The sequence below is a fragment of the Schistocerca gregaria genome, chromosome 5 (assembly GCF_023897955.1).
Source record: "Schistocerca gregaria isolate iqSchGreg1 chromosome 5, iqSchGreg1.2, whole genome shotgun sequence".
Classification (NCBI taxonomy): domain Eukaryota; kingdom Metazoa; phylum Arthropoda; class Insecta; order Orthoptera; family Acrididae; genus Schistocerca; species Schistocerca gregaria.
In genome coordinates this window covers 569806275-569833131 of record NC_064924.1, presented here as the reverse complement: position 1 = coordinate 569833131, position 26857 = coordinate 569806275, and the positions used below count along the sequence as shown (strand labels likewise).

The following is a 26857-nucleotide window of genomic DNA, read 5'->3' as shown; positions in this document are numbered from 1 at the left end:
TGACTACACTAAGCAGATTCAGAAGGATGAAGGTTGCAGTAGGTACTGGGAGATGAAGAAACTTGCAAAAGATAGAGTAGCATGGAGAGCTGCATCAAACCAGTCTCAGGACTGAAGACCACAACAACAACAACAACGGTACACAACATGTCATATTCAAATATTGGTGATTAATTTTGGTCAGATGCTGCAACGGGATTGCACGCTCTGCATAGCAAGAGCCTGGTCAGCACACCTCTAACAGATGTCTGGTGGGCAGGGCATGATTCAAAGGCAGCGTGGCTGAGCAGTGCGATGAGTTAAGAGGCCTACACATTCTCCTGTCAGATCTGACTGCTGCAGATAGGCTATCAGTTCCAGCCAGAAATGCACACAAAAGGTAGATTTATAGTGTTTACATTTACACACATGCAGCGTAAACTATTACAGACACAGAGAAGCACAACACGTCAGTTAAATAGCAAGTAAAGATGACTCTGTTGGCATACATACACGCTCTGTGGAAAGATATAGTGCCAAACAGACTTGTTTAAACTTACATGCCTGTCGGAGTATATTTGTGTGTGTGTGTGTGTGTGTGTGTGTGTGTGTGTGTGTGTGTGTGTGTAAATCTGTCTGTTTTTAATAGAAAAGAGGAAGAGCTCAAAGGTCATGTGAATGCTGTTTTCTGATACATGTTCCTATGCTGCACACACAAGTCTGTTATAGGTGAATAGCTGCCTTTCCTTATTTTACGCATTGTCCAATTCAGGACTTTCCACTGTTGTGACACATTGCCAATTTAAATCACAGTTGCAGTTTGCCATCCACATTTGTACTTCTATGCACTGATCTCTAATCGTTTCAATGTTTTTGAACATATATTCTGTTACTCAATCCTCTAACCGGGTGTATACGTGGACTAGAAAAAAAGTTACTGATTTTTCCTGGATTTCCCAGTTAAAAACACTTTTTCCCATGTGAAAATACACTTCTTCCTAGGTGAAAATACACTTTCTCCGTGATAAGCGACGGTGTACTTTCCTTTGGAGCTGTAAAAATATCAGTCCTTTGAATGGTATAAGCTATATATACCAGCATAGAACTTCCCAGCACTTTATAAAGCGAAACTCGGCAAAGGCTGGAAAAAAGAAAACACCTTTTGAAACATCTTTGATACACAGCAACATGTACGTTGTGCATTTTCGTATTTCGATACGCTGCATATTTTCATATTACAAAAGTATAAATTCAAATACCACCAAACACAGCACGTTCATTTCCAAAGCATTGAAATAGAGATTGAAATGTGCTTTTGCAAGCCAATCATAGCTCATTGCACGTAATCTCATCAGCCAATTACAGCAGATATTCAGAGCATAGGACATGTGATGTAGTCAGCCAATAGCAACATCACTTTTAACTAGTGTGAACACATAAACAGGAGAAGTTAATGGTTTAAATAAATGTAGCAGTAGCTGATCGAGACAGACGCAGCAACAGGGTAGTAACCGCTCGAGCCATTTACGAGTTCCTAACCAGGAGTGAATTTTATTATACCATCTGTGTGCTTTAATAGTTTAGGTTCTTGAGTTTCTGCATGTAAATTTAACATCTAATAGCCACAGATGTCACGTTTTCGTTTGCGTCGGAAAGTAAACTGATTTTGTGACATACTACAAGTTCTTAATCAGGGGCAAATTATTTAGTTTCACCGGAGTGCTTTGGTACTTAGGTTTTCAAATATCTGCATATTACTAGACACAGTTCACGCGTTTTCGTCAGGGTCTACAGTACAGTTGCACAGCACATGCCGATAGTCCATTTATCTGCATAGTTTAGTTTTCCACGGTCTTTAGTACGGACAGGGACTGCGATTGTTGTGTGCAGATGCGAGCCGAATTGGTGACAATTCGCTTTCAGCTTAAGCCAGTAATGGCTTTGGTTACACGGCTTGAGGCTGCAGTGGATGGGCACCACTGTTGTGGGCTGACTGTGGGGATCCAACAGATGCCCAGCACGTCAAGAGTCCTCCAATCGGTCCTCACCGGTGGCCAACCCAGTTACTGCTCGCACTGAGGCTGACCCTTCACCTGTGGTCAAGTGGGAGGTCGCCCCAGGGTGAAGCAGGTGCTGAAAGACTTCCCAGGTGGCCGCACATAAGGCCTTCCAGGTTTGTCTGACAAACACGTTCCAGGTGCTCTCTGTGGCTGACACTGTCGCTAAGCCAGATGCTGTCACCTGTCCTGTTTCAGAGGAAACCACTCAGCCTGCAAGATCCAGGCAGTCGCAGAGGGTAGGATTATTGGTAGTTGGGAGTTCCAACGTTAGGTGCATTATGGGCCCCTTAGGGACTTGGCTGACAAGAAGGGTAAGAAAACCAACGTGCACTCCGTGTGCATACCAGGTGGAGTCATCCCAGATGTGAAAGGGTCCTCCCAGATGTCATGAAGAGCACAGGGTGAGCCAACTGCAGGTGGTTACTCACGTCAGTACCAATGATGTGTGTCACTTTGGATCAGAAGAGATTCTCTCTGGTTTTGAGCGACTAAAAGAAGTGGTAAAGGCTGCCAGTCTTGCTTGCAAGGTGAAAGCAGAGCTCACCCTTTGCAGCATAGTCGACAGGACCAATTGCGGACCTCTGGTACAGAGCCGAGTGGAGGGTCTGAATCAGAGGCTCAGACGGTTCAGTGACCGTGTAGGCTGCAGATTCCTCGACTTGTGTCAAAGGGTGGTCAGGTTTCGGGTTCCGCTGAGTAGGTCAGGTGCCCACTATACGCAGGAGGAACCTACACGGGCAGCAGGGGCTGTGTGGCGTGGACTGAGCGGTTTTTTAGGTTAGAGGGTCTCGGGAAAACACAAGAAGGGCTTCAGTCACAAAGGGTGCAGGCTGACCAGAGGAAGAACATAGATACAAGAACCATTGGTATAACAGCTGTAAATTGTCGTAGCTGTGTTGGGAAAGTACCAGAGCTCCAAGCACTAATTGAAAGCACTGATGCTCAAATCGTTATAGGCACTGAAAGCTGGCTAAAGACAGATATAAGCTCAGCTGAAATTTTTGCGAAGAACCTAACCGTGTTCCGAACGGATAGGCTAAACACGGTTGGCGGTGGTATGTTTGTTGCTGTCAGAAGTAGTTTAACTTGTTGTGAAATTAAAGTAGGTAATTCCTGTGAGTTAGTACAGGCGGAGGTCATTGTTGGCAACTCGAATAAAATTGTAATTGAATCCTTTTACCGACCTCCAATTCAGATGATACAGTTGCTGAAAGTTTCAATGAAAACTTGAGTTTGATTTCAAACACGTACCTGACTCATACGATAATTTACCCTCGATATGTTGGCAAAAATACAAGTTTAATTCCGGAGGTATGCATAAAATATCATCCAAAATTGTGCTAAATGCATTCTCTGGAAATTATTTCGAGCAGTTAGTTCATGAGCCCACGCAAATAGTTAACGGTTGTGAAAACACACTTGACCTCTTAGCAACAAATAATCCTGAGTTAATAACGAGCACCAAAACTGTTTCAGGGATTAGTGAACACAAGGTTGCCACAGCGAGATTGAATATTGTAACCCCAAATCCTCGAAAAATACGCAAAAATATACCTTTCAAAAAAGCAGATAAAAATTCACTTGACGCCTTCATGAGAGACAATCTTCACTCATTCCAAATTAAAAATATAAGTGTAGACCAGATGTGGCTTGAATTCAAAGAAATAGTATTGGCAGCAATGGAGAAATTTATACCAAATAAATTGACAAACGACGGAGCTCATCTTCCTTGGTACACAAAATGGGTTACAACACTGTTGCAGAAACAATGAAACAAACATGTCAAATCTAAACAGACGCAAAATCCCCGAGATTGGAGATTTTTAACAGAAGCTCGAAATTTAGCACGGACTTCAATGTGAGATGCCTATAACAGTTCCCACAACGAAACTTTATCTCAAAACCTGGCAGAAAACCCAAAGCGATTCTGGTCATATGTGAATTATGTTAGTGGCAAGAAACAATCAATGCCTTCTCTGCATGATAGCAATGGAGATACTATCGAAGACAGTGGTGCCACAGCAGAGTTACTAAACACAGCCTTCCAAAATGCCTTCACAAAAGAAGACAAATTAAATATTCCAGAATTTGAATCAAGAACTGCTGCCAACATGAGTAACATAGAAGTAAATATCCTCGGAGTAATGAAGCAACTTAAATCACTTAATAAAAGCAAGTCTTCTGGTCCAGACTGTATACCAATTATGTTCCTTTCGGAATATGCTGATGCATTAGCTCCATACTTAACAATCATACACAACCATTCACTTGACGAAAGATCCATACCCAAAGACTGGATAGTTGCACAGGTCACACCAATATTCAAGAAAAGTAGTAGGAGTAATCCACTAAATTACAGGCCCATATCGATAACATTGATATGCAGCAGGGTTTTTGGACGTATATTGTGTTCGAACATTATGAATTACCTCGAAGAAAGCAGTCTATGGACACACAGGCAACATGGGTTTAAAAAACATCGTTCCTGTGAAACACAACCAGCTCTTTATTCAGATGAGGTGGTGAGTGCTATTGACAAGGGATTTCAGATCGATTCCATATTCCTGGATTTCCGGAACGCTTTTGACACTGTACCACACAAGCAGCTTGTAGTGAAATTGCATTCTTATGAAATATCGTCTCAGTTATGTGACTGGCTTTGTGATTTCCTGTTAGAGAAGTCACAGTTCGTAGTAATTGACGGAAAGTAATTGAGTAACACATACGTGATTTCTGGTGTTTCCCAGGGTAGTGTTATAGGCCCTTTGCTGTTCCTTATCTATATAAACGATTTGGGAGACAATCTGAGCAGCCGTCTTCAATTGTTTGCAGATGACGCTGTCGTTTATCGACTAATAAAGTCATTAGAAGATCAAAACAAACTGCAAAACGATTTAGAAGAAATATCGGAAAGGTGCGAAAATGGCAGTTGACCCTAAATAACGAAAAGTTTGAGGTCATCTACATGAGTGTTAAAAGGAACTCATTAAACTTCGGTTACACGATAAATCATTCTAACCTAAAAGCCATAAATTCAACTAAATACCTCAGTATTACAATTACAAACAACTTAAACTGGAAGGAACACATACAAAATGTTGTGAGGAAGGCTAACCAAAGACTGCATTTTATTGGCAGGACACTTAGAAAATGTAACAGACGTACTAAGGAGACTGCCTACACTACGCTCCTCCATCCTCTTTTAGACTACTGCTGCACAGTGTGGGATCCTTACCAGATAAGACTGATGGAGTACATCGAAAAAGTTCAAAGAAAGGCAGCACGTTTTGTATTATCGCGAAATATGGGAGAGAGTGTCACTGAAATGATACAGGATTTGAGGTGGAAATCATTAAAAGAAAGGCATTTTTCATTGCGATGGACTCTTCTCATGAAATTCCAATCATCAACTTTCTCCTCCAAATGCGAAAATATTATGTTGGCACCGACCTACATAGGGAGGAACGATCACCACGATAAAATAAGGGAAATCAGAGCTTGTACGGAAAGATGTAGGTGTTCATTCTTTCTGCACGCTATACGAGATTGGAATAATAGAGAATTGTGAAGGTTATTCAATGAACCATCTGCCAGGCACTTGAATGTGATTCGCAGAGTATTCATGTAGATGTAAATGTAGATGTACATAGTGTAGCTACAAGAAAAGCTAAGCTTTCAAATATAATATTGGCCTGTTTCACATGTATTACACTTTAAGATACATCACGCAAATGCGCCAATACAATTTTAAACAATGAAATTAATGTCTGGTTTTCTGGGCTCGATATTATTCTGAGTGGCTGGTATTCAAAATGTTACGTTTTACATGAGTGTCTGTGATTTAAAAAATTCATTGCATGTTCTCACACTAACATAATTCATCTCGCATAAAAGGAAATTTCCTTTGAAAAGAACACTTTTCGAAATACCATTCACAATATTTTCCTGCGACCTCTTAGACATGGGTTCATTTCAGTAGGCCACTGAAGATGCCCTGCAAAGAACAAAGGCAAAACATGTACAGCATGAAAATTGTGTTTCATTCAGTTGTAGTCTGAAGGTCCAAAAAGTAAAAATTATCAATATATCATTTCAGCTGGTGCCAGAGAGCACCAGAAAACAAGTGTTACTGTGCGTGGGCAGCTACAATGTCATAAGAAGCCCACATGGTTGTACACAGATATCATTAAGAGATCGCACATGACTTTATAAAAGAAAATAGGCCATCAGAGGATACTCCAAGAACATAGGAATTTTGTAAACCATACTAAAATGCATAATTTGGCACACACTTTCATATGTCCAGATTCACAATGAAGTAGGTTCCAATCTGATATGAAACTCTTCAGTGTGCTTTTCAGGATGCAAATTTTCTTGGAGTACCAGTACTGTATTTTCTTATGTTTGGTTTATTATTATGTGATAATGCCATAAGTGCCAGAAGATGAAAATGTGCACTTGAAATTCAGTAAACAGTTGAAACTAGCCAATAGTGTGAATTAAACACTTCATTTCTTATAACTGACTGCATCTGTGGAAAATATTAATAAAAGCCACATTTATTTAGCAAACTGACAAAAATTACTTCATTATTGCACAAGGTAATTAATGATTGACTGCCAAAAAATGTGGAAAGAAAATGAAATTATTCAACTGAAACTAATAACATATTTTAACTTTCTGTAACTATGTGAACATATTTTAATTCACTTGATAGCTCCCGGCCAAAGAATTCAGTTTTGTTTTTATTTGATGTTTGAGCTGTAAACAAAAATGAAACAGCAAAATCACTAAACATTAACACAGGTCACTATCCTCCTTCCCACTACAACCCAGACAGCTCTGCACATGTGCCAAGCCGGCAGCTTGGGTACGCCAAAAAATTTTTTCTAGGTCGTGTGACTGCTTCTTGCTACTGCTGCAGCCTCACTCACAAGTAGCCTCAAGCAGGAGAGAGTACTGCATGTATGCAACTCAAGTGCGCATGCACATGAGCCCACTGGCAACTGGTCAAAATGAACTTAATGTAAACAAATATGGCACCACACTCAGCAGAAGCAGTTTGCTGTTGTGAAGTATTTCATCATCTTCGTGCTAAAGCCTTTGACACATTTTGCTTTTAGTAAATGCTTGTGTGTACACTGTGTTTTGTTGTTGTAAATGGCCCATTTCCCTTGCAACTTAAGTTTTATTTTGGTTTTATTTTCTTGTTTACATTTTATTACTGCAGCGGTGTGATACAGTAAAATTCTATGTTAGACTATCAGTTCTTGACAGTCAAAATTACAGAAATTTAACTGAAGACTAATACAATGAAAAATTCCTGGAATTCTAACAAATTCCCAGGCTTTTCCCTGTTTTCTCCTGGATAAAAATATGCCCGGGTTTTATCCAGATTTCCCTGTTATCCCGGATCGTATACACCCTGTCTAATATTCTGCTGATATAAGCTAACTTTATTTTTCTGTATATTATTATGATTTTGAGAGGCTCATATGTTAATTTAATTTCTTTCATAACAAAATGCCTAAATCCTGACAGCAGTAAACACAAGGACCTTGCTTTGTGTGACTGTGCCCCCCCCCCCCCCGCCCCCCCTCAAACAAACAAACACACACACACACACACACACACACACACACACACACACACACACACACACATTTTCTGCAATAAGCTCAGGTAACCTAACTTTCCCCTCTAATTCAGTTGTAGTGCATGTCTAGCATATCCCTATCTCCCAATTGTAGCAACATATTCAACACTTGCGTGAGATTTCATAGCAGTTAGCAGCAAGCATCATCTTGCTACTTGAAGTTCACACAGCTCACAGCAATGTTAACTCAAGACTGTGTAACACAGCAGGTTAGACCACTGCTATCCTGTTTTGGTTTTACACTCCTTCAGTAACTTAGTTAAGCAATGAACTTTTATGTTTTTTCATTTTCACTACTCAGATTCCTACTACAGATTCTATGGCCTTCAGCCTCATTGTACAGAATTGAGAAATAGTTAAATAAAATTCCTCTAGTAAAATCTATTATTTCAGTACATTTTAATATCTATTCTGAAAGAAATGAGCTAATCAGTTTTATTGGAAATGCATACTATTAACAGTTATGGACAATGATGTATATTGTGCAATACATATCAAGTAAAATTCGAGTGAGCTAATAGATCAAATTCAGCTATAAGACTTCATCCAAAAGAAAGCCTAAATTTTACTGATTCCAGCAAAGTGTTTAAATTAACATAAAGTCTGTTAGTTAAATAGATATTAAGACTTAAAATCTGTAGCCTGTATGACTTTCGGTGCCAATTGTAACCAAACTACTAAATAATTCCGAGATTTGTTTCAATACTTTTGCTACCTTTATTTTTCTACGTAAAATAACTCCAGTATCAACTTTGTAAGTGGATTAATTAAGAATTAAGTAAATTTGAATATATAAAAATTATTGTTCAAACGGCCTGCCGTGGTTATAAGTCGGGAATTCCCACGGCAGATGCATAAGTTAAGTTCCGCGTATTTAAATTGATACAGCTCACTCATGTTATTTAAATAATAAAACCCAATAGTTAACTTGAATACCAGTTAGAGATGATCATTTTAACCCTGGGAAATTATAAACTGTAATATATTAACAGAAATAGTCAAATATTAAAGCGCTCGCTTATATAAGGTCTGAGCTGGTGCAGCTCTTGTTAGTTCTCGGTCAGATTCTCTTGGAGCAAAAGTGCGGCTAGTTGGTTAATTTTTCCAGTAACTGTAATTGTGAACTTTGTTAAAGACTGGAAGTTTTTGACCTACCTAATGTGACGTTTATGTGTAAGAGGCCTGGTCACATGAATATTGTGTGTGTGAGAGATAACAAATAAATCGTACTGTCGTTGACGTAAATGTTCAGAAATGAATACAATCTTGACTTTTGATTTTGTAAAACTTAACCTAGGATCCTGGCTTCTTAGTTCCAGTGTGATTTAGGTGAGACGGACGCAGCTACTGGGAAGACAATATTGAATAAGCAAAGCAAGGTAGGTCGAGAACACTGCGCACTATCTACTGGGTGAGGAAGTGTTTCATTACCGGTACATCTGGTTGTGACGTGAACTTTAAGTGGCACTAATACAAGGTCATGTCCTGGCACGTTACATTTGGTGCCCCGGGTGAGGAAACAGCCCGGCACGTTACAACTGGTCATAGTGCTGCAGGACCTTCACAAAACTCACACTTGTGGTTTGCCTGTGTGTGAAGTTGCAACTCTCATTCCATCTAGGACATCCCTGGAGTTATAATTTTTCTCATAGAGAGAGAGAGAGAGAGAGAGAGAGAGAGAGAGAGAGAGAGAGAGAGAAGTTGTACTTATATTGAATGAAGACCTGGGGCTTGAAACCTAGCACAATTTTCTGATCTTTTTAGTGTTTCTATGTGCCATCCATCATTCAACTGCAGGTGAATAATTACTCTCTTGTACTACAAATATGTGTAGTTGCCTCCAGCACTTCGGCTACCGGAGCACGCTTTCCATCCAACGGAAATTCTCAATTTGTGACATTCCTTCAATGTCCTACTGCAGCTGACGTCAGCGCCTTCCCTCAGAAATACTGATATTTATGGATGCTGTATCAAAAAACAATGGTGCCTGTTCTTTCAGACATGTCAGATAGAACAGACACCAGACATTACTATAGTATATCTGTAAGCTCAACTGCTGTGATATCATCAGTGTGGGGTCCACGATAGATCTGAACTCTTTCAGAAATACAGAAAGTGCTGTGTGTGGTAAGTTGGGAATTCGGGTTGGATGGAAAGTGAACTTGGATAGCCAATGGTAAAGCCAACCACTCACATAATGCAAGAAATCCAGGTTCAAGTCCCGGTCCGGAACAAATTTTCAACTTCTGCCACTGAAACTATTTCAATGCGCAATTGTGGCTAACATCGGTACCTCCCTTGAAATACCTTGCTTATGTTTCGAATTACAGTAGCATGGTATAAGAAAGCTGTTTTTACCACAAAATTATGTCTTATGTTGCTTTTCAACCAGTGACATTCCAGCACTATCGACTTGAGAGAAGTCTAACAATAATTACTGAATGACTTCCCTGACATTATTCAAGATGGTCAAATACATTCTTGTCAATATTCTAATATGTGCAGGGAATCTGATCTAACAAGGGAATTACTCCAACTTGACTGGGTAAAAAAGACTAAAAATTATTTTAAAATGCGTGTGTTCACCTTCACTATTTATCCATAAATAAATAAATTCTTGTTTGAAGGCTAAATAGTCTAAAAACTTTAGGGGCATAAGTTTCTAAAGAAACAATACTGCGTAACACTTAAGAGTAGCATATTAACAAGGGTCATTCACAAGAAATGTTTCAGCAAATAGCTGAAAATTTGCTTGAAACAATATGTTATAGAGTCATAAGCACACCAGACAAAAAATAGTCAACCCAGGAGACATCATGCTACTATTGTGTAAAATCACTTCCAGCCTTGATAATGGCTTCAACTGGGTGAGAAAAGGTTCCACAAGTTTCTTTGTGTGTTCCATTGTAGCCACCCATTGATAATTAGATCCTATAGAAGTACCAAACTGCTCGGTTACTGATTTCCACATTTCACCCACTGTTCCAAAGGGTCCCAGACATTTCTACGGAATTAAGTTTGGGTAATTTTATGGACCAATAGAGATACGACCTGGTGGCCAAATATTCACCAAGAAAGGAATGTATGCATGGAGCACTGTGAACTCTTGGAAGACGAGTGTGTCCTCATCATTACGTTGTAGAAGAAAGGGCAACACTGGGTCACCGAGAATGTTTATATCAAACATCCTAGGTCACATTCACAATAACCAGAATGAGTGCACCCAAGTCGTGGTAAAAAAAAGAGCCCCACAACATCACAGAACCACATCCAGTGTAAACTACACCCTCCACACACTGAGGATGAAACGTCTCATAAGACCATCACTGCACTCGACATCTTGCATTGTTTAGAGAGAGGCAAAATCGTGACTCATTGGACAATATGCAAGCTTCAGGTTAATTACTGTCCTGCTTCTGTGTTGTTTGACCCATTGAAACAAGACACTATTTGTGTGCAACAAGCAATGGACTTCCGCGAGTCACCCAACCCCAAATGTTCACAGCAAGCAGTTCCCTTCACAATGCTTGCACAGTTACTGGTTGAGATGGTTCTGTATTGCTATCACTAGCAATTCCTGTTGGCTATGAAACTGAATGTGATTGACAAGACATGACACGACCAATGCCTGTCAGTTAGGATCATTTTACAACCACTGTTCTCAAGCTATGTTACAAGTCTGTGACTGACACACCAATACTTCAAGACACATTCACATTTGACTGTCTGCATTTACACAGCAACAACTCTAGCAATTCCATTCACAGTTGGTCATAGGCATGTCCAAACACAATTGCCCCTTTCAGTTTTTCTGTCCTATCTTATTGTGTTGATACAACACAACCAAATTACACCCCCCCCCCCCCCCCCCCCCACACACACACACACACACACACTATTCACTTCCATGACTTACCCCAGTGACAGAGGATCACACGACTGCCTGATACCAGTTCTATTACATATAGTATGTTCCAAAGTGATTAGAACACTTTTTTAGGTTGTTGAGTATTATTTTGTCCAGTGAACTTATTTCCCAAAATAGAAGATGCTGTAATGTCATAACATTCTTACCTGATTCATCATAAAAGTGCAAATGTGAAGTGAAGTTTCAATGAACTGATTGAAATGCTGCCAAATGGAACAATTTGCTCACTTCACAAGGACAACATATGAGCATGTTACATAATTTTTTATGTATCCACTCTGCAGTAGTCTCATATTGAAGACCAAAGTGACCACATTATGTAGATCTTTGCCACAAGCTGTTCCATTCTGCTGTGTTTTAATCACTTAACTGAATCCCTACATTTGCAATTCAATGACAAATATGGGAAGATCAGATGACAACATAGCAAATTCTACTGAAGGGAATATGAATCTGTAAGTAATGCAAGTGTAAACATATACCATTTCACGTAAAAGTTTACCTTTTTGCCAAATAATACATTTATTTCTCTTGTCAACCTGCTGGTCACAGCTGCTTGTGTCACAGTACTGTTTCTTCAGCATTTTATGGTTCTGTGGTCTTTACATTTATTAACCTTCAAGTATAGATAGTACACTAATGCAGAGCCTTAATGATAAATAACAATGGATAACAGAACAAACACCTTTCCCTATTTTAAAATACGAAGCTCTGCTGAAAAGTAATGCCTTCAAATTTTTTATATGGAAACAAGTATTACTGACATTCTACATCTGTATTTTTCTTGTCACCCTCTCTGTCACCATAACAATGCCAGACCACACATGAGCACTGCGACATCTGCAACAGCCCGGCATCCTGGATTCACCATCACTTATCATCCTCCACACAGATTCCATCCAATTTGCATCTGTTTCCAAAACTTAAAGAACAGTTTCAAGGACTTCACTTTAATAGTGATGAAGTGGTGCACATAGAGGTAAGATTTTGGCTCCGCAGATAAAGTCGAATATTCTACAGTGGCAGTATCAACAAACTGGTCTCTCAATGGGGGGAATGTGTTTGTACAGGTATCATGGTGACTATGTTGAGAAATAAATATGCAGATATGAAGAATAAAGATGTACAATTGTTCATAAGATTCACTTATTTAAAAAGCTTTATGAATTTTCACATAGAACATTTGGAAGCATTAATTTTCAGTATGCCCTTGTAATCTTTATTTGATTTCAGTTCTTACTTCCCTTGTAAGAACAAAATTGTTAGGTGCCAATTCAATTTGAATGTTAACTGATACACACACAATTCAAACAAGGTTAAGTAACGCATGAATTTACAGTCTAGAGGCTGTCACATTCACTGCTGTAAAAGGTCAAGATAGTATAATGAAGTAAACACACATTTTGTTAGATTCCTGACCAGGGTTTATAGACTTGTTTTTATTGAATTAGAAGAAACTGTACTAGTTTCCTCTGAATAAAACTGTTATTACTCTTTTACGTTGAAGTATCTGTCTTAACTGTTCAGTTATGGTCTCAGAAAACAACATTATTCAGATACTTCACTGAGTCATTTGTGAATCACACTTCAGAAATATGCGAATACTTACAAGATCTGTTATGCCACCATATTTAGTATCAAATTCAACTTTCCATGTTTCTTTCTTATGAAGTGATTTGATATGTTCAGACGCCTGCTGGAAAAGCGTGCTCATGCAATGAAACCTAAAAAAGGAAATTAATTACCTCTTACATCAAAAATAATCATAAAAATACAGAACAGTTAGTAGCAGACAATTTTCAAAATTGTCATTTATATCCATAGTTACATAATCTAAAATAAAGAAATTGTTCTTTCAATAAAATAAAAGAAGAAACCAACTGCGAATGCCCCAAAAAATAACTGTTTCTTTGGCTTACTTTACCACAAAAACTTACATTTTGTAATGGAGGGGAAGGTCAACATTTTTCCAACTGTTTTTATTATAGCACACAAGATTACTACTTCTCAGTAATGTATTACGTGTCTCTCAGTAACATTTCCCTTGCTATTTCTGCCACAAACTCAGTATTCAAGAACCAAGATCATACATTTTGATGCCTCAAATTACAAGCTATTGGCAGTTTACAAAGAAAATCTCAGCAGAAATACTTATATGAATCTTGATTTCACCCCCCCCCCCCCTCTCTCTCTCTCTCTCTCTCTCTCTCTCTCTCACACACACACACACACACACACACACACACACACACACACACACACACACACACACACACAAAGATCATTACCCACAGCAAGACTGAATACTGCCTAAAGGCATTATGAACACACTATACAGTAAGCAAAGTACTCTGCTCTGCAAAACTTAGAGATGAGACAGATAAGATTCAAAATGTCAACTGCTCGGTGGCAATCAAAAAGTGCATGAGCATGTTGCTAGAGGTCGCCCAATTGCACCCAGGACACTGTGGTTATGCTGTTCATAACAACATGGCCCTTCCCCCATGAACCATGGACCTTGCCGTTGGTGGGGAGGCTTGCGTGCCTCAGCGATACAGATAGCCGTACCGTAGGTGCAACCACAATGGAGGGGTATCTGTTGAGAGGCCAGACAAACGTGTGGTTCCTGAAGAGCGGCAACAGCCTTTTCAGTAGTTGCAGGGGCAACAGTCTGGATGACTGACTGATCTGGCCTTGTAACACTAACCAAAACGGCCTTGCTGTGCTGGTACTGCGAACGGCTGAAAGCAAGGGGAAACTATGGGCGTAATCTTTCCAGAGGGCATGCAGCTTTACTGTATGGTTAAATGGTGATGGTGTCCTCTTGGGTAAAATATTCCGGAGGTAAAATAGTCCCCCATTCAGATCTCCGGGCGGGGACTACTCAAGAGGATGTCGTTATCAGGAGAAAGAAAACTGGCGTTCTACGGATCGGAGCATGGAATGTCAGATCCCTTAATCGGGCAGGTAGGTTACAAAATTTAAAAAGGGAAATGGATAGGTTAAAGTTAGATGTAGTGGGAATTAGTGAAGTTCAGTGGCAGGAGGAACAAGACTTTTGGTCAGGCGACTACAGGGTTATAAACACAAAATCAAATAAGGGGTAATGCAGGAGTAGGTTTAATAATGAATAGGAAAATAGGAATGCGGGTAAGCTACTACAAACAGCATAGTGAACGCATTATTGTGGCCAAGATCAATACGAAGCCCACACCTACTACAGTAGTACAAGTTTATATGCCAACTAGCTCTGCAGGTGACGAAGAAATTGAAGAAATGTATGATCAAATAAAAGAAATTATTCAGATAGTGAAGGGAGATGAAAATTTAATAGTTATGGGTGACTGGAATACGGTAGTAGGGAAAGGCAGAGAAGGAAACGTAGTAGGTGAATATGGACTGGGGCAAAGCAACGAAAGAGGAAGCCGCCTGGTAGAATTTTGCACAGAGCACAACTTAATCATAGGTAACACTTGGTTCAAGAATCATAAAAGAAGGGTGTATACATGGAAGAACCCTGGAGATACTAAAAGGTATCAGATAGATTATATAATAGTAAGACAGAGATTTAGGAACCAGGTTTTAAATTGTAAGACATTTCCACGGGCAGATGTGGACTCTGACCACAATCTATTGGTTATGACCTGTAGATTAAAACTGAGGAAACTGCAAAAAGGTGGGAATTTAAGGAGATGGGACCTGGATAAGCTGAAAGAACCAGAGGTTGTACAGAGTTTCAGGGAGAGCACAAGGGAGCAATTGACAGGAATGGGGGAAAGAAATACAGTAGAAGAAGAATGGGTAGCTTTGAGGGATGAAGTAGTGAAGGCAGCAGAGGATCAAGCAGGTAAAAAGATGAGGGCTGCTAGAAATCCTTGGGTAACAGAAGAAATATTGAATTTAATTGATGAAAGGAGAAAATATAAAAATGCAGTAAATGAATCAGCAAAAAGGAATACAGACGTCTCAAAAATGAGATCGACAGGAAGTGCAAAATGGCTAAGCAGGGATGGCTAGAGGGCAAATGTAAGGATGTAGAGGCTTATCTCACTAGGGGTAAGGTAGATACTGCCTACAGGAAAATTAAAGAGACCTTTGGAGATAAGAGAACCACTTGTATGAACATCAAGAGCTCAGATGGAAACCCAGTTCTAAGCAAAGAAGATAAAGCAGAAAGGTGGAAGGAGTATATAGAGGGTCTATACAAGGGCGATGTACTTGAGGACAATATTATGGAATTGGAAGAGGATGTAGATGAAGATGAAATGGGAGATACGATACTGCGTGTAGATTTTGACAGAGCACTGAAAGACCTGAGTCGAAACAAGGCCCCGGGAGTAGACAACATTCCATTGGAACTACTGACGGCCTCGGGAGAGCCAGTCCTTACAAAACTCTACCATCTGGTGAGCAAGATGTATGAGGCAGGTGAAATACCCTCAGACTTTAAGAAGAATATAATAATTCCAATCCCAAAGAAAGCAGGCGTTGACAGATGTGAAAATTACCGTACTATCAGTTTAATAAGTCACAGCTGCAAAATACTAACACGAATTCTTTACAGACGAATGGAAAAACTAGTAGAAGCCGACCTCGGGGAAGATCAGTTTGGCTTCCGTAGAAATATTGGAACATGTGAGGCAATACTGACCCTACGACTTATCTTAGAAAAAAGATTAAGGAAAGGCAAACCTACATTTCTAGCATTTGTAGACGTAGAGAAAGCCTTTGACAATGTTGACTGGAATACTCTTTTTCAAATTCTGAAGGTGGCAGGGGTAAAATACAGGGAGCGAAAGGCTATTTACAATTTGTACAGAAACCAGATGGCAATTATAAGAGTCGAAGCACATGAATGGAAAGCAGTGGTTGGGAAGGGAGTGAGACTGGGTTTTAGCCTCTCCCCAATGTTATTCAATCTGTATATTGAGCAAGCAGTAAAGGAAACAAAAGAAAAATTTGGAGTAGGTATTAAAATCAATGGAGAAGAAATAAAAACTTTGAGGTTCGCCGATGACATCGTAATTTTGTCAGAGACAGCAAAGGACTTGGAAGAGCAGTTGAACGGAATGGATAGTCTCTTGAAAGGAGGATATAAAATGAACATCAACAAAAGCAAAACGAGGATAATGGAAGGTAGTCGAATTAAGTCGGGTGATGCTAAAGGAATTAGATTAGGAAATGAGACACTTAAAGTAGTAAAGGTGTTTTGCTATTTGGGGAGCAAAATAACTGATGATGGTCGAAGTAGAGAGGATATAAAATGTAGGCTGGCAATGGCAAAGAAAGCATTTCTGAAAAAGAGAAATTTGTTAACATCGAGTATAGATTTAAGTGTCAGGAAGTCATTTCTGAAAGTATTTGTATGGAGTGTAGCCATGTTTGGAAGTGAAACATGGATAATAAATAGTTTGGATGAGAAGAGAATGATTAGATGGGTAGATCACATAACTAATGAGGAAGTACTGAATAGAATTGGGGAGAAGAGGAGCTTGTCGCACAACTTGACCAGAAGAAGGGATCAGTTGGTAGGATATGTTCTGAGGCATCAAGGGATCACCAATTTAGTATTGGAGGGCAGCGTGGAGGGTAAAAATCGTAGAGGGAGACCAAGAGATGAATACAGTAAGCAGATTCAGAAGGACGTAGGTTGCAGTAGGTACTGGGAGATGATGAAGCTTGCACAGGATAGAGTAGCATGGAGAGCTGCATCAAATCAGTCTCAGGACTGAAAGCCACAACAACAACAACAACATGGCCCAGAGATAACATCTGGATGACATTACATGGATAAGAATCACTGGCAAAGTGGAAGAAAGACAAAGTGTGACAGGTATAGCCCAGGAATTCAAAACTGCTCACAAAACTGTTTCAAATGCGTGGGGGCCATTCCAAAGCACAGCACTGTTGCCTGAAGAAAAGGAAATGGTTGACCACAGTCAAGTACAGCAGCAAATGACCGCTACATTGTACAACAGGCAAGACCCACATCAAACAGCGTGTACAACAGCAACCAGATTTAACAAGACTGCATGTAATGCAATCTCACACTCCACAGTGGCATGGCGACTTTATGGCAGTTGTCTATTTGCCCTACAACCAGTACATTGTATTCTGTGAAATCTGCATATTGGCAATACCATTTCCAAAGGTGCCAAGGGCATGGGGACTGAACCAATGAGGAGTGAGGTAGCATGCTCTTCTCAGATGACAGCAGATTCAGTCTGTGTAGGGATTCTGCACATGCTGCCATATCGTGAGAGGTGGGTACACATAATGCTTCCAGAGTGGTGTGAGGAGGCATGATATTACACGGGCGTACTGACCTCTGAACTAATGAACATGGTATGTTCCCTGGACAACATTTTGTGACACTGTACTGTAGTCCTTCCCCACTTGTCTTCAGGGGTGCACATGGCCCCGACTTCATTTTTATGGATGACGTTACATGACCTCATCCGTCAGCTAAGGTGGACCAGCCCTTTTAACAAGAAGATATTTCCTGAATGGACTGGCTTGCCCTTTCCCCATGCTCAAATCTCATCGAGCACGTGTGAGATGCATTACAGTACATCTAAATGCACTAACCACCATCCAGCAGTTGTTAACTGTGCTGGTGGACTAATGGAAAGCACTACCGCAAGAACCCCTTACCAACATTGCACTTTCACAATGCACAGCATTTACTGCCATCCACGATCATCATATACCCCATTACAAACTATGTCCAGGCTTTTGTAATGTTCAGAAAACCTTCATAAATTGTGGTAACTAGAGTGTAATTATTGCCTTCAAATAAACATGTTATCTCTGTTTATTTAATTGCCTACACCTTATAACTATCTTCTGTATTCTACTGTAGCAGTCCTTTTAATTTATGGTCCAAGTTTCATCGAACTATGTTACTTGGGAGTGACACATCACCCTAAAATTACTTTCGTTCAAGTTTTGCACACCTGTATATATAAGAGACAAATGGGGAATCAATCTATTGACAATACAGGCCAAATGGGAAAATCTCCTGACATAAGCAGTTCTGACAAATATCAGACTGTTAAGCATTAGCATCTCACAACCACCCAAGTTGGTCAGCTGTTCATGTGCCAATGTTGTGAGCATCTATGGAGAGTTGTTGAAACATTGAAACCGTGAACAGGCAACAAGGTGTTCGACTTTTACGCCTCATCACATTACAAGAAAGTCAGAGGTTGATCTGACAACAGAGTACAATGCTTATGCAGGCACAAGTGTTCTGAAGCATACAACATTGAACATTGGGTTCCTCAACAGATAACGTGTACATTTTCCAATGCTGCCACATCATCAACTACAACTGCAACAGATACGAGATCATCAAGATTGGACAGTGAACCAATGGGAACACGTCATCTGGTCAGATGAATCACTTTTCTTGTTACACTAGGTCAATGGTCATGTTTGGGTATAGTGTCATCCAGGCAAAAGGCTGCTCAAAACATTCACTGGATCATGGATGCTGGTCAGTGGGGGCAATTTTATACCGTAGTTGACATTCACCCAGGTTTCCATGGGATATGTGGCAGCACCAGGACAGCTGTGGACAATGTAATAATCATTGTAGACCAACTGTTTCCTTTCAGGCTTCATATCTTCACTGACAAAAATGGTGTCTTCCAGCAGGATAACTGTCGGCACCAAAAGGCCAGTATCTGCAACAGTGGTTCGAGGAGCATGCTACTGAACTCACACTGATGCATTAGCCACCAAATTCCCCTTATCTGAACACAATGGAACACATCTACGATGTTATCTGATGCAAGCTCCGCATCCACAAACCACCAGCCCATAATTTAAAGGAATTGCACGACCTGTGGATAGAACATCTAGTGGCACATGCCTTCAGAAATCTACCAAGGAATTGTAAAATCTGTGCAACACAGTATCACTGCTGTATTGTATTCTAAAGGTGGACCAACCCTCTATTTAGCAGATGATCATTATACTTTCAGTCATTAGTGTGTGTCTCAGTGAAGTTGTAATTGATGGATAATGAAATACAATACAAATTGTGAAACTGCTAGGATCAATATTAGTACAAATAAAGTTTTCCTGGATTGTTATAATCTGAGAATATACTGTTGTAAGAGAAGATGCATTGTTTTGCCTGTGCAAATAATTGTCACACATCAAGAGAGAGGAGGAACTCTTTTCATCTTCTAAACAGAATATTACAGAAGCAGAAATAAATGGCAACTTTAACTAGATCTGCTTAATCATTCATCATCATCATCTGACTGACAAATATGGTATTTTATCTCTCTCAAACGTGGAACTATACTGTCCTGAGCACTTATTACAAGAAGCACTAATTTGGGGGGAGGAAAGGGAGAGGGGGAAGGAGAGATGAGGAAGACAAATTGGGAGGAGAGAGAGGGAGAGGGGGAGGGGAGAGGGGAGAGAGAGAGGGGAGGGGGAGAGAGGGGTGGGTAGAGGGGGAGAGGGAAGGGGATAGAGGGGGAGTGGATAGAGGGGGAGAGGGAAGGGGGAACAGGAGTGGATAGAGAGGGAGATGGAAGGGGGAAGGGGAGAGGGATAGAGGGGGGAGGGGAGGGGAGAGGGGGTGGAGAGGGAGGATGGAGAGGGGAGAGGGGGTGGAGAGGGGGAGAGGCAGGATGGAGAGGGGAGAGGGAGGATGGAGAGGGGGAGGGGGAGAGGGAGAGGGGAGAGAGGGGGATGGAGAGGGGGAGAGGGGGGTGGCGAGGGGGAGAGGGGGGGTGGCGAGGGGGAGAGGGGGTGGAGAGGGGGAGAGGGGGGAGAGGGGCGTGGAGAGGGGGGTGGAGAGGGGGGTGGAGAGGGGGGTGGAGAGGGGGAGAGGGGGTGGAGAGGGGGAGAGGGGGTGGAGAGGGGAGAGGGGGATGGAGAGGGGAGAGAGGGGGGATGGAGAGGGGGAGAGGGGGGGATGGAGAGGGGGAGAGGGGGGGATGGAGAGGGGGAGAGGGGCGTGGAGAGGGGGAGAGGGGGGTGGAGAGGGGAGAGAGGGGGGATGGAGAGGGGAGAGAGGGGGGATGGAGAGGGGAGAGAGGGGGGATGGAGAGGGGAGAGGGGGGGATGGAGAGGGGAGAGAGGGGGGATGGAGAGGGGAGAGAGGGGGTATGGAGAGGGGAGAGAGGGGGGATGGAGAGGGGAGAGAGGGGGGATGGAGAGGGGAGAGAGGGGGGATGGAGAGGGGAGAGAGGGGGGATGGAGAGGGGAGAGAGGGGGATGGAGAGGGGAGAGAGGGGGGTGGAGAGGGGAGAGAGGAGGTGGAGCGGAGATGGAGAGGGGAGAGAGGGCGTGGAGGGGGGATGGAGAGGGGAGAGAGGGGGTGGGGAGAGGGGAGAGAGGGGGTAGGGAGAGGGTGAGAGAAGGGGTGGGGAGAGAAGGGGTGGGGAGAGAAGGGGTGGGGAGAGAAGGGGTGGGGAGAGAAGGGGTGGGGAGAGAAGGGGTGGGGAGAGGGGGAGAGATGGGAGGGGAGATTGGGAGAGGGTGAGAGATGGGAGGGGGAGATTGGGAGAGGGGGAAGGGGAGAGGGGGGAGATATAGAGAGAGGGGGACAGGGAGAGGGGGAGATATAGAGAGAGGGGGACAGGGAGAGGAGGGGAGATGGGGAGGGGAGATAGAGAGGGAGAGAGGGAGGGGAGATGGGGAGGGGGAGGGGGAGAGATAGAGAGGGAGAGAGGGGGAGGGAGAGGGGGAGAGATAGAGATGGAGAGAGGGGGAGGGGGAGGGGGAGGGGGAGGGAGAGAGTGGGAGGGAGAGAGAGAAACCAACCTTGTGCTTATTTTGGTACTTTCTGTATTTTCATGTGAATCAATCACACAAGATATGCAAATGCAACTATAAATTACGTTTGTGCAAGATATAGCACATGTTTTGAATTGCTAAAGATGAATATACTGATCTGGCACAAATTAATAATTCACTAATAGATACCACTAATTTTTCAATAGTGGACTTACCTTTATTCTGGTCAAAAACAGGCCCAGCACAGACACTGTCACAGTAACAAGTAGGACTGTTGATATATGATATACTGACATTTAAATAAATATTGTTATTGGCCCTCGATATATCAAAAAAGATTATCGATATATGGATGAAAAAAATCAATGTACCAACCTATAAAAGTATCAGCTGCACATTATAAATATACTGCCAGTTTTAAGACTATATATTGAGGTATTTATTTATTATTAGTTATTCTGTAAATCAACAAGCTAGCTGCCCGCTTAACCCCCTCAGAGTAAGAATTGATTGGAAAATGATGCACATTCATGCTTGGCGATAACCACTTTTCCAACAATGGTTAACTCCATGTAAATGGCACAATAAAATGGGTCCATCTTTCGGTTTTGTCTCTGTCAGATTTGTCTGGAACACTTCATGTTGACTTCCCTGTTTTTTCATTTCTGCTAACACCAGCGACCTAACAGTTTTAGTCTCAAAATTGTGTGGTGAAATTATACGTTGCAGTTTCTGTTGGTAGCACCAAGCAACGATTACATCAGCATGTCCCCTCCCATGTCTCTGCCCACAGCAAAAACCATTCTTGTCATTTAGATTATGGTTAACTTTTTCAGAAACTGCCGATGTGAAGAAATAGCACCAAAGTTATGTCAAAATTTGATTTTCAATGCAACTGGTGTGCTATTTCTACACATCGGAAACCTTGTAACTCCATTCACACCACCTTCCCCAATGCAATCGGACTCCTACTTTGTGCCACCTACACTTGTTTCACATAGTCAAAGAGAAAAACTGGACGTAATGGGAGCTCAAAAAGTAGTAAGACTTCTTCACACAGTGAAAGTAAAATTATGTTCTATTACAATTTCAAAAGAACCATTTTATATATTTACTGATAATTGAGGAAAAAAATATAACATAAAATAAAAATATCAGCAGTCAGTATTGCCATTTTGACACACACACACACACACACACACACACACACACACACACACACACACACACACCAGAGCACTTGACTCACCGTAAGTCAAATATTAGAGATCCAATTATATCAAGTGCCTCTCCTGGAAGGTCAAGTCGAATGAGGGCTGAATACGTAGCCCGTACATAGCGGAGGCAATGGGGCAGCCAAGGCACCACTGCCTCTTGTCCATGAGATGGCCAGACTCCATAACTCTGTCTCTGAGGTGACATACGGTCAAGTGTATGTGGCAAAACAGCAGCACGAAGAAGATTAGTAAATCTTTCGATAGACTCCAGTACCATTCGCTGGAAAATAAATTTAGTATATAAAGAATGTGTGTCTGTGAACTATCAGAATGAAATTAACGAACTGAGAGACATGTCACAAATACCTTGAATAAAGGCTGCTTATCAGTGTCAACTTTGACATGCAGATCACCACTGAAATATGCCTGGCCCAGCTTCCACATATCTGGAAAGCACTCATTCAAAGTCTCTGTTAGTTCCTCGACAAAAAGTACTCTCTGGGGGACTGAACTCTGCCAGTCCTGATTCTGTGGTGAGTTGTTAATTTTGTTGTATTTTGTAGATCCTGAGTGATGGCTGCCAGATTTGTGTTTGGCTGCAAAAAGTTTCATTAAGGTGTAAGTTCTCTCTTTTTTCACTGTAGAAAAACAGAAAGCCATAAATTTTGTTTCACATGAAGTTTTGATACTGCATCTAAGCACTAGTTCACAACCATCAAACATGTTTTTGAAGCACCCCATAAAAATGGAGACCAAAAATATTTGATCTCCTCCTGTAACGATTAAACAATAAAGCTGCCTGTGACCTAAAGGTTTGTTTGAACATTGCAGTGTGCTATTGGGCACAGTCCTGTTGGATGTTGGATGTCCTGAACTGGCTTATTCGGTCAGTTAAGGAGATACTGCAGTAGTATTAAGAAGCCAAATGCAGTTAATGGGATTGTTGCTCTCAATCATCCACTGGCTACATACAGTTGACAGAGCATATCTTTGGACTAGGCTATTCTGTCACAACATGGCACATATGCAGCCGCATGCAAAAGAGCTACCAGCTCGGAAGGTTTTTGAGGCATGCTTTTCTAGTTAGGTTTAATTAAAATACAAGGGAATATATTTATAAAAAGAAAACATTATTTTATTCACTGAAAAGACTTTATTCATTAAGAGTAATATTCTGTACCTTTCTAAATGAAGAAAAATAGACAGTTCCCCACTCATCCTCAGAACAGGCAGATCCCTCTCATCATGTGACCTGATAGAGCCATCCTTCCTTTTTAAACCTGATCCAACCTATCCCACTCTCGTCCCCAAGGGACAAACTATTTAGTTCCAAAACCTAGGACAGTATCCTGTATTTTTTATGTGCCTATCAGCAGCACTGACATTGCACCTCCTGAAGTATTGGATAACGAGTCTGTCTCTCAATTTAATTGTTTCCTTATGTGAATTTTCCTTCTGATACAAGATTCCATACCATTGACTATTTAGCTGCAAAAAGGGCTAATTTTATAAACAAACATTCTGCCACACATACTGCTACAACTATGTATTGCATACTGTTTGCATCTAACCTGATTCATCACCACAAGCAGCTTCCAATGCAATATGCTCATCCTTGCAAGCATTGAGCTGTTTAGAGATGTAGGATGAATGGCTTGAAATGCAGTCCCATGCTGGATCCCCCGTTGATTCCAGATGCACCAAGTTTCTAGTTAACATAAAGAGAATAACATAATGAGTTATTTATTGATTCTTTAATATTCTGAAGTGAATCCTCAAATTAAGTAGTCATACTTGATAATCTTTTTTTGGTCTTCCAGAGAAGCAGGCATATCTTGAAGTTTGGAATGTAAAAGTTCTCGTAGACCGCTGATACGCTGCTCAACTTCAACAAGCACTTTCTTAAAAATCTGCAAATAAAAAATAATCAGGCAAAATATAAATTCAGTAAATAATCAAACCATCTGTTCCTGTGCATATGTATTCATCACACATGAAGAATAGTAGTGCATATTACGAAGTTCATATTTTTCATTAAGAGTATGTACTGAGAGCTGCCTGTTATTTTTATTTTTCATGAAATATGCAAGAGAGAATGCCAGTGCTATCTGACTGCTATGAACCTAACCAAGTACTACAGTGGTTTTGGATGCTGAGACAGAGGTGTCATGTGTGGCTGATTGCATATATTAACCATGAATGCATGATGAACAAATTGTTTGTGTCGCAAAATGTCATGAAACTGAGTAGGTTATGTTAAACTATGAAGTTACTATCACTGAACTAAAGATGACCATGTAAATGAAAGTTATTTTTTGCCTTTTCCGTTCTATAAAAACCCAAGAAAAAACACAATCTCTCCCTATCTAACTTCTTATTGCTGTTAGAGGTAATGAGTATTGCTTTGTATTTCCATGACCAATGTGTTAATGAATTGTACTTTTATCAAGTGATGCTTAAGTAACTGAATTACGTATTGAGCTTTACCACACCATTACTAATGTTGAGGCTCTGGTTGATAGCCTTAAGTAAAGAAGGTGATGAGAACTGCAGTAGTAGCAGCTGTTTAACGAAGTGAGGAGTTTTGTGTATGGTAAATTATTTCCAAATTTTGTTGGAGAACTATTTTTAATGAATTAAAGATAAAAAGTTTGATTCAGTGGTACATAATATTACTGAATTGTAAATATAATGAAAAATTTGGGTACAAACACTAAATGCAAATATTTCATTATTCTTTGCTTATTTAAGAGATGAGATGTTCATTAATTTTTCAGCCCAGTATATGACAGGATTTTAAAGATTAGGAGTCTGTCTGTCAAATCTAGAACTCACTATCTGATGGTGAAATATTTGAAATAAGTGTGAAGTTTAATGACTTCTGTGTTTTCATTTTAATAATGTTGCTACCCTTATCATTCATACGCAAGAACTGCAAGCTGCAGACTGACTGAATGTTATTTAATGTAATTTCAGGTGCAAGCAATCTGCACAAGAAGTTTGAACTTTTGGAGTTACAATGTTATGCAGAAATATGATAGTACTAACTCACACAGAAATCAGAGTTCTGAACTGCATATCACAATGAAGAGCAAAAACATTATGACCACCTGCTTAACAGTGTGCTGGTCAATTTTTGGAACATAGCATGGTAGCTATTCTGCATAGCAAGGATTCGACTAGTCTTTGGTAGATTTCCAGAGCCCCAGACGTGTTTCATCAGGTTCAGATTAGGCAAAACTGGTGACCAAGACATTAACATGAGTTCACTATTATGCTCCTCAAACCTCTGTAGCACAATTCTAATCTTGTGATGCTGACAATTATCTTGCAAATTTGCTAATCAGTGTATGTTTCTCGTCACATTGCACACACATAGAAAAGAAAACTTTTTCAAGCTGTTTCAGAGTACTATGGTTACTGTCAAACAATAATTAGATTGGAAGAGGTAATTCTGAGTTTTCGATTTCAGTGGTAGAAGAGAGTTTACTGTTTGAGTGCATCTGACAATTTGCATAATACTTTTATGCTTTTTGACATCACTGGTAGCTGGGACAGGACAGGACTGGCACTACATTTCTGGGTTTAAAATCACTAGAGGATTTGAAAGAAAAGGTTCTGGCTGATGAGGTGCAGGATTACTACAAGCCATTGTTTCAAACTGTTATTTGTAAAGATGGCAGCTGACAAGACAGTAATAGAAAAGTTGGGAATGCCAATTTCAAAGTCTTTTTATATAAAAATTTCTGGGGCTTAAAACACATACAATGAAAATAAACTGCACAATCCTGGTACACACTCACTGATTCACTTTGAGAATTAAATAAGTAACTATTTACTCACTGAGCTAAAGAGGGAGCACGATGAGGTTATTTCAAACTGATACTCAAAAATGTAACAATACTGTAAAAAGGAAAGTTGCTACTCACCATATAGTGGAAATGTTGAGTCACAGATAAGCACAACAAAAAGACTGTCACAAATCAGTTTTTGGCCAGTAGGTCCTTCATCAGAATTAGACAGCAAAAACATACATACATACTCACGCAAAATGCAACTCACACACACATGACTGCAGTCTCAGGCAACTGAGGCCACACGAAGAGCAGCAGCACCAGTGCATGACTGGAGTAGTGCCTGGTTGGGGGTATGGAGGAGGCTGGGGTGGGGAGGGGGAGGGATAGTAGGGTAGGCATGGCAAATAGTAACATGCTGTTGGGGAACACAGAGGGACGAGGTGGAAAAAGTGTAGGGC

The 26857-nt window shown here is 40.7% G+C and overlaps 1 protein-coding gene across 1 annotated transcript in view; it reads right to left on the bottom strand.

Moving 5' to 3' along the window:
• The window catches only part of LOC126271977 (exocyst complex component 2), a 109025-nt gene that overhangs the window by 49188 nt on the left and 32980 nt on the right, over window positions 1-26857 (bottom strand). The window contains exons 8-12 of the mRNA XM_049974442.1: window positions 24397-24512; window positions 24174-24310; window positions 22969-23198; window positions 22635-22882; window positions 13233-13347 (exon numbers count right to left, since the gene is read on the bottom strand). Of these exons, the coding sequence (XP_049830399.1) occupies window positions 13233-13347; window positions 22635-22882; window positions 22969-23198; window positions 24174-24310; window positions 24397-24512 (846 nt within the window). The remainder of the gene's footprint in view (window positions 1-13232; window positions 13348-22634; window positions 22883-22968; window positions 23199-24173; window positions 24311-24396; window positions 24513-26857) is intronic.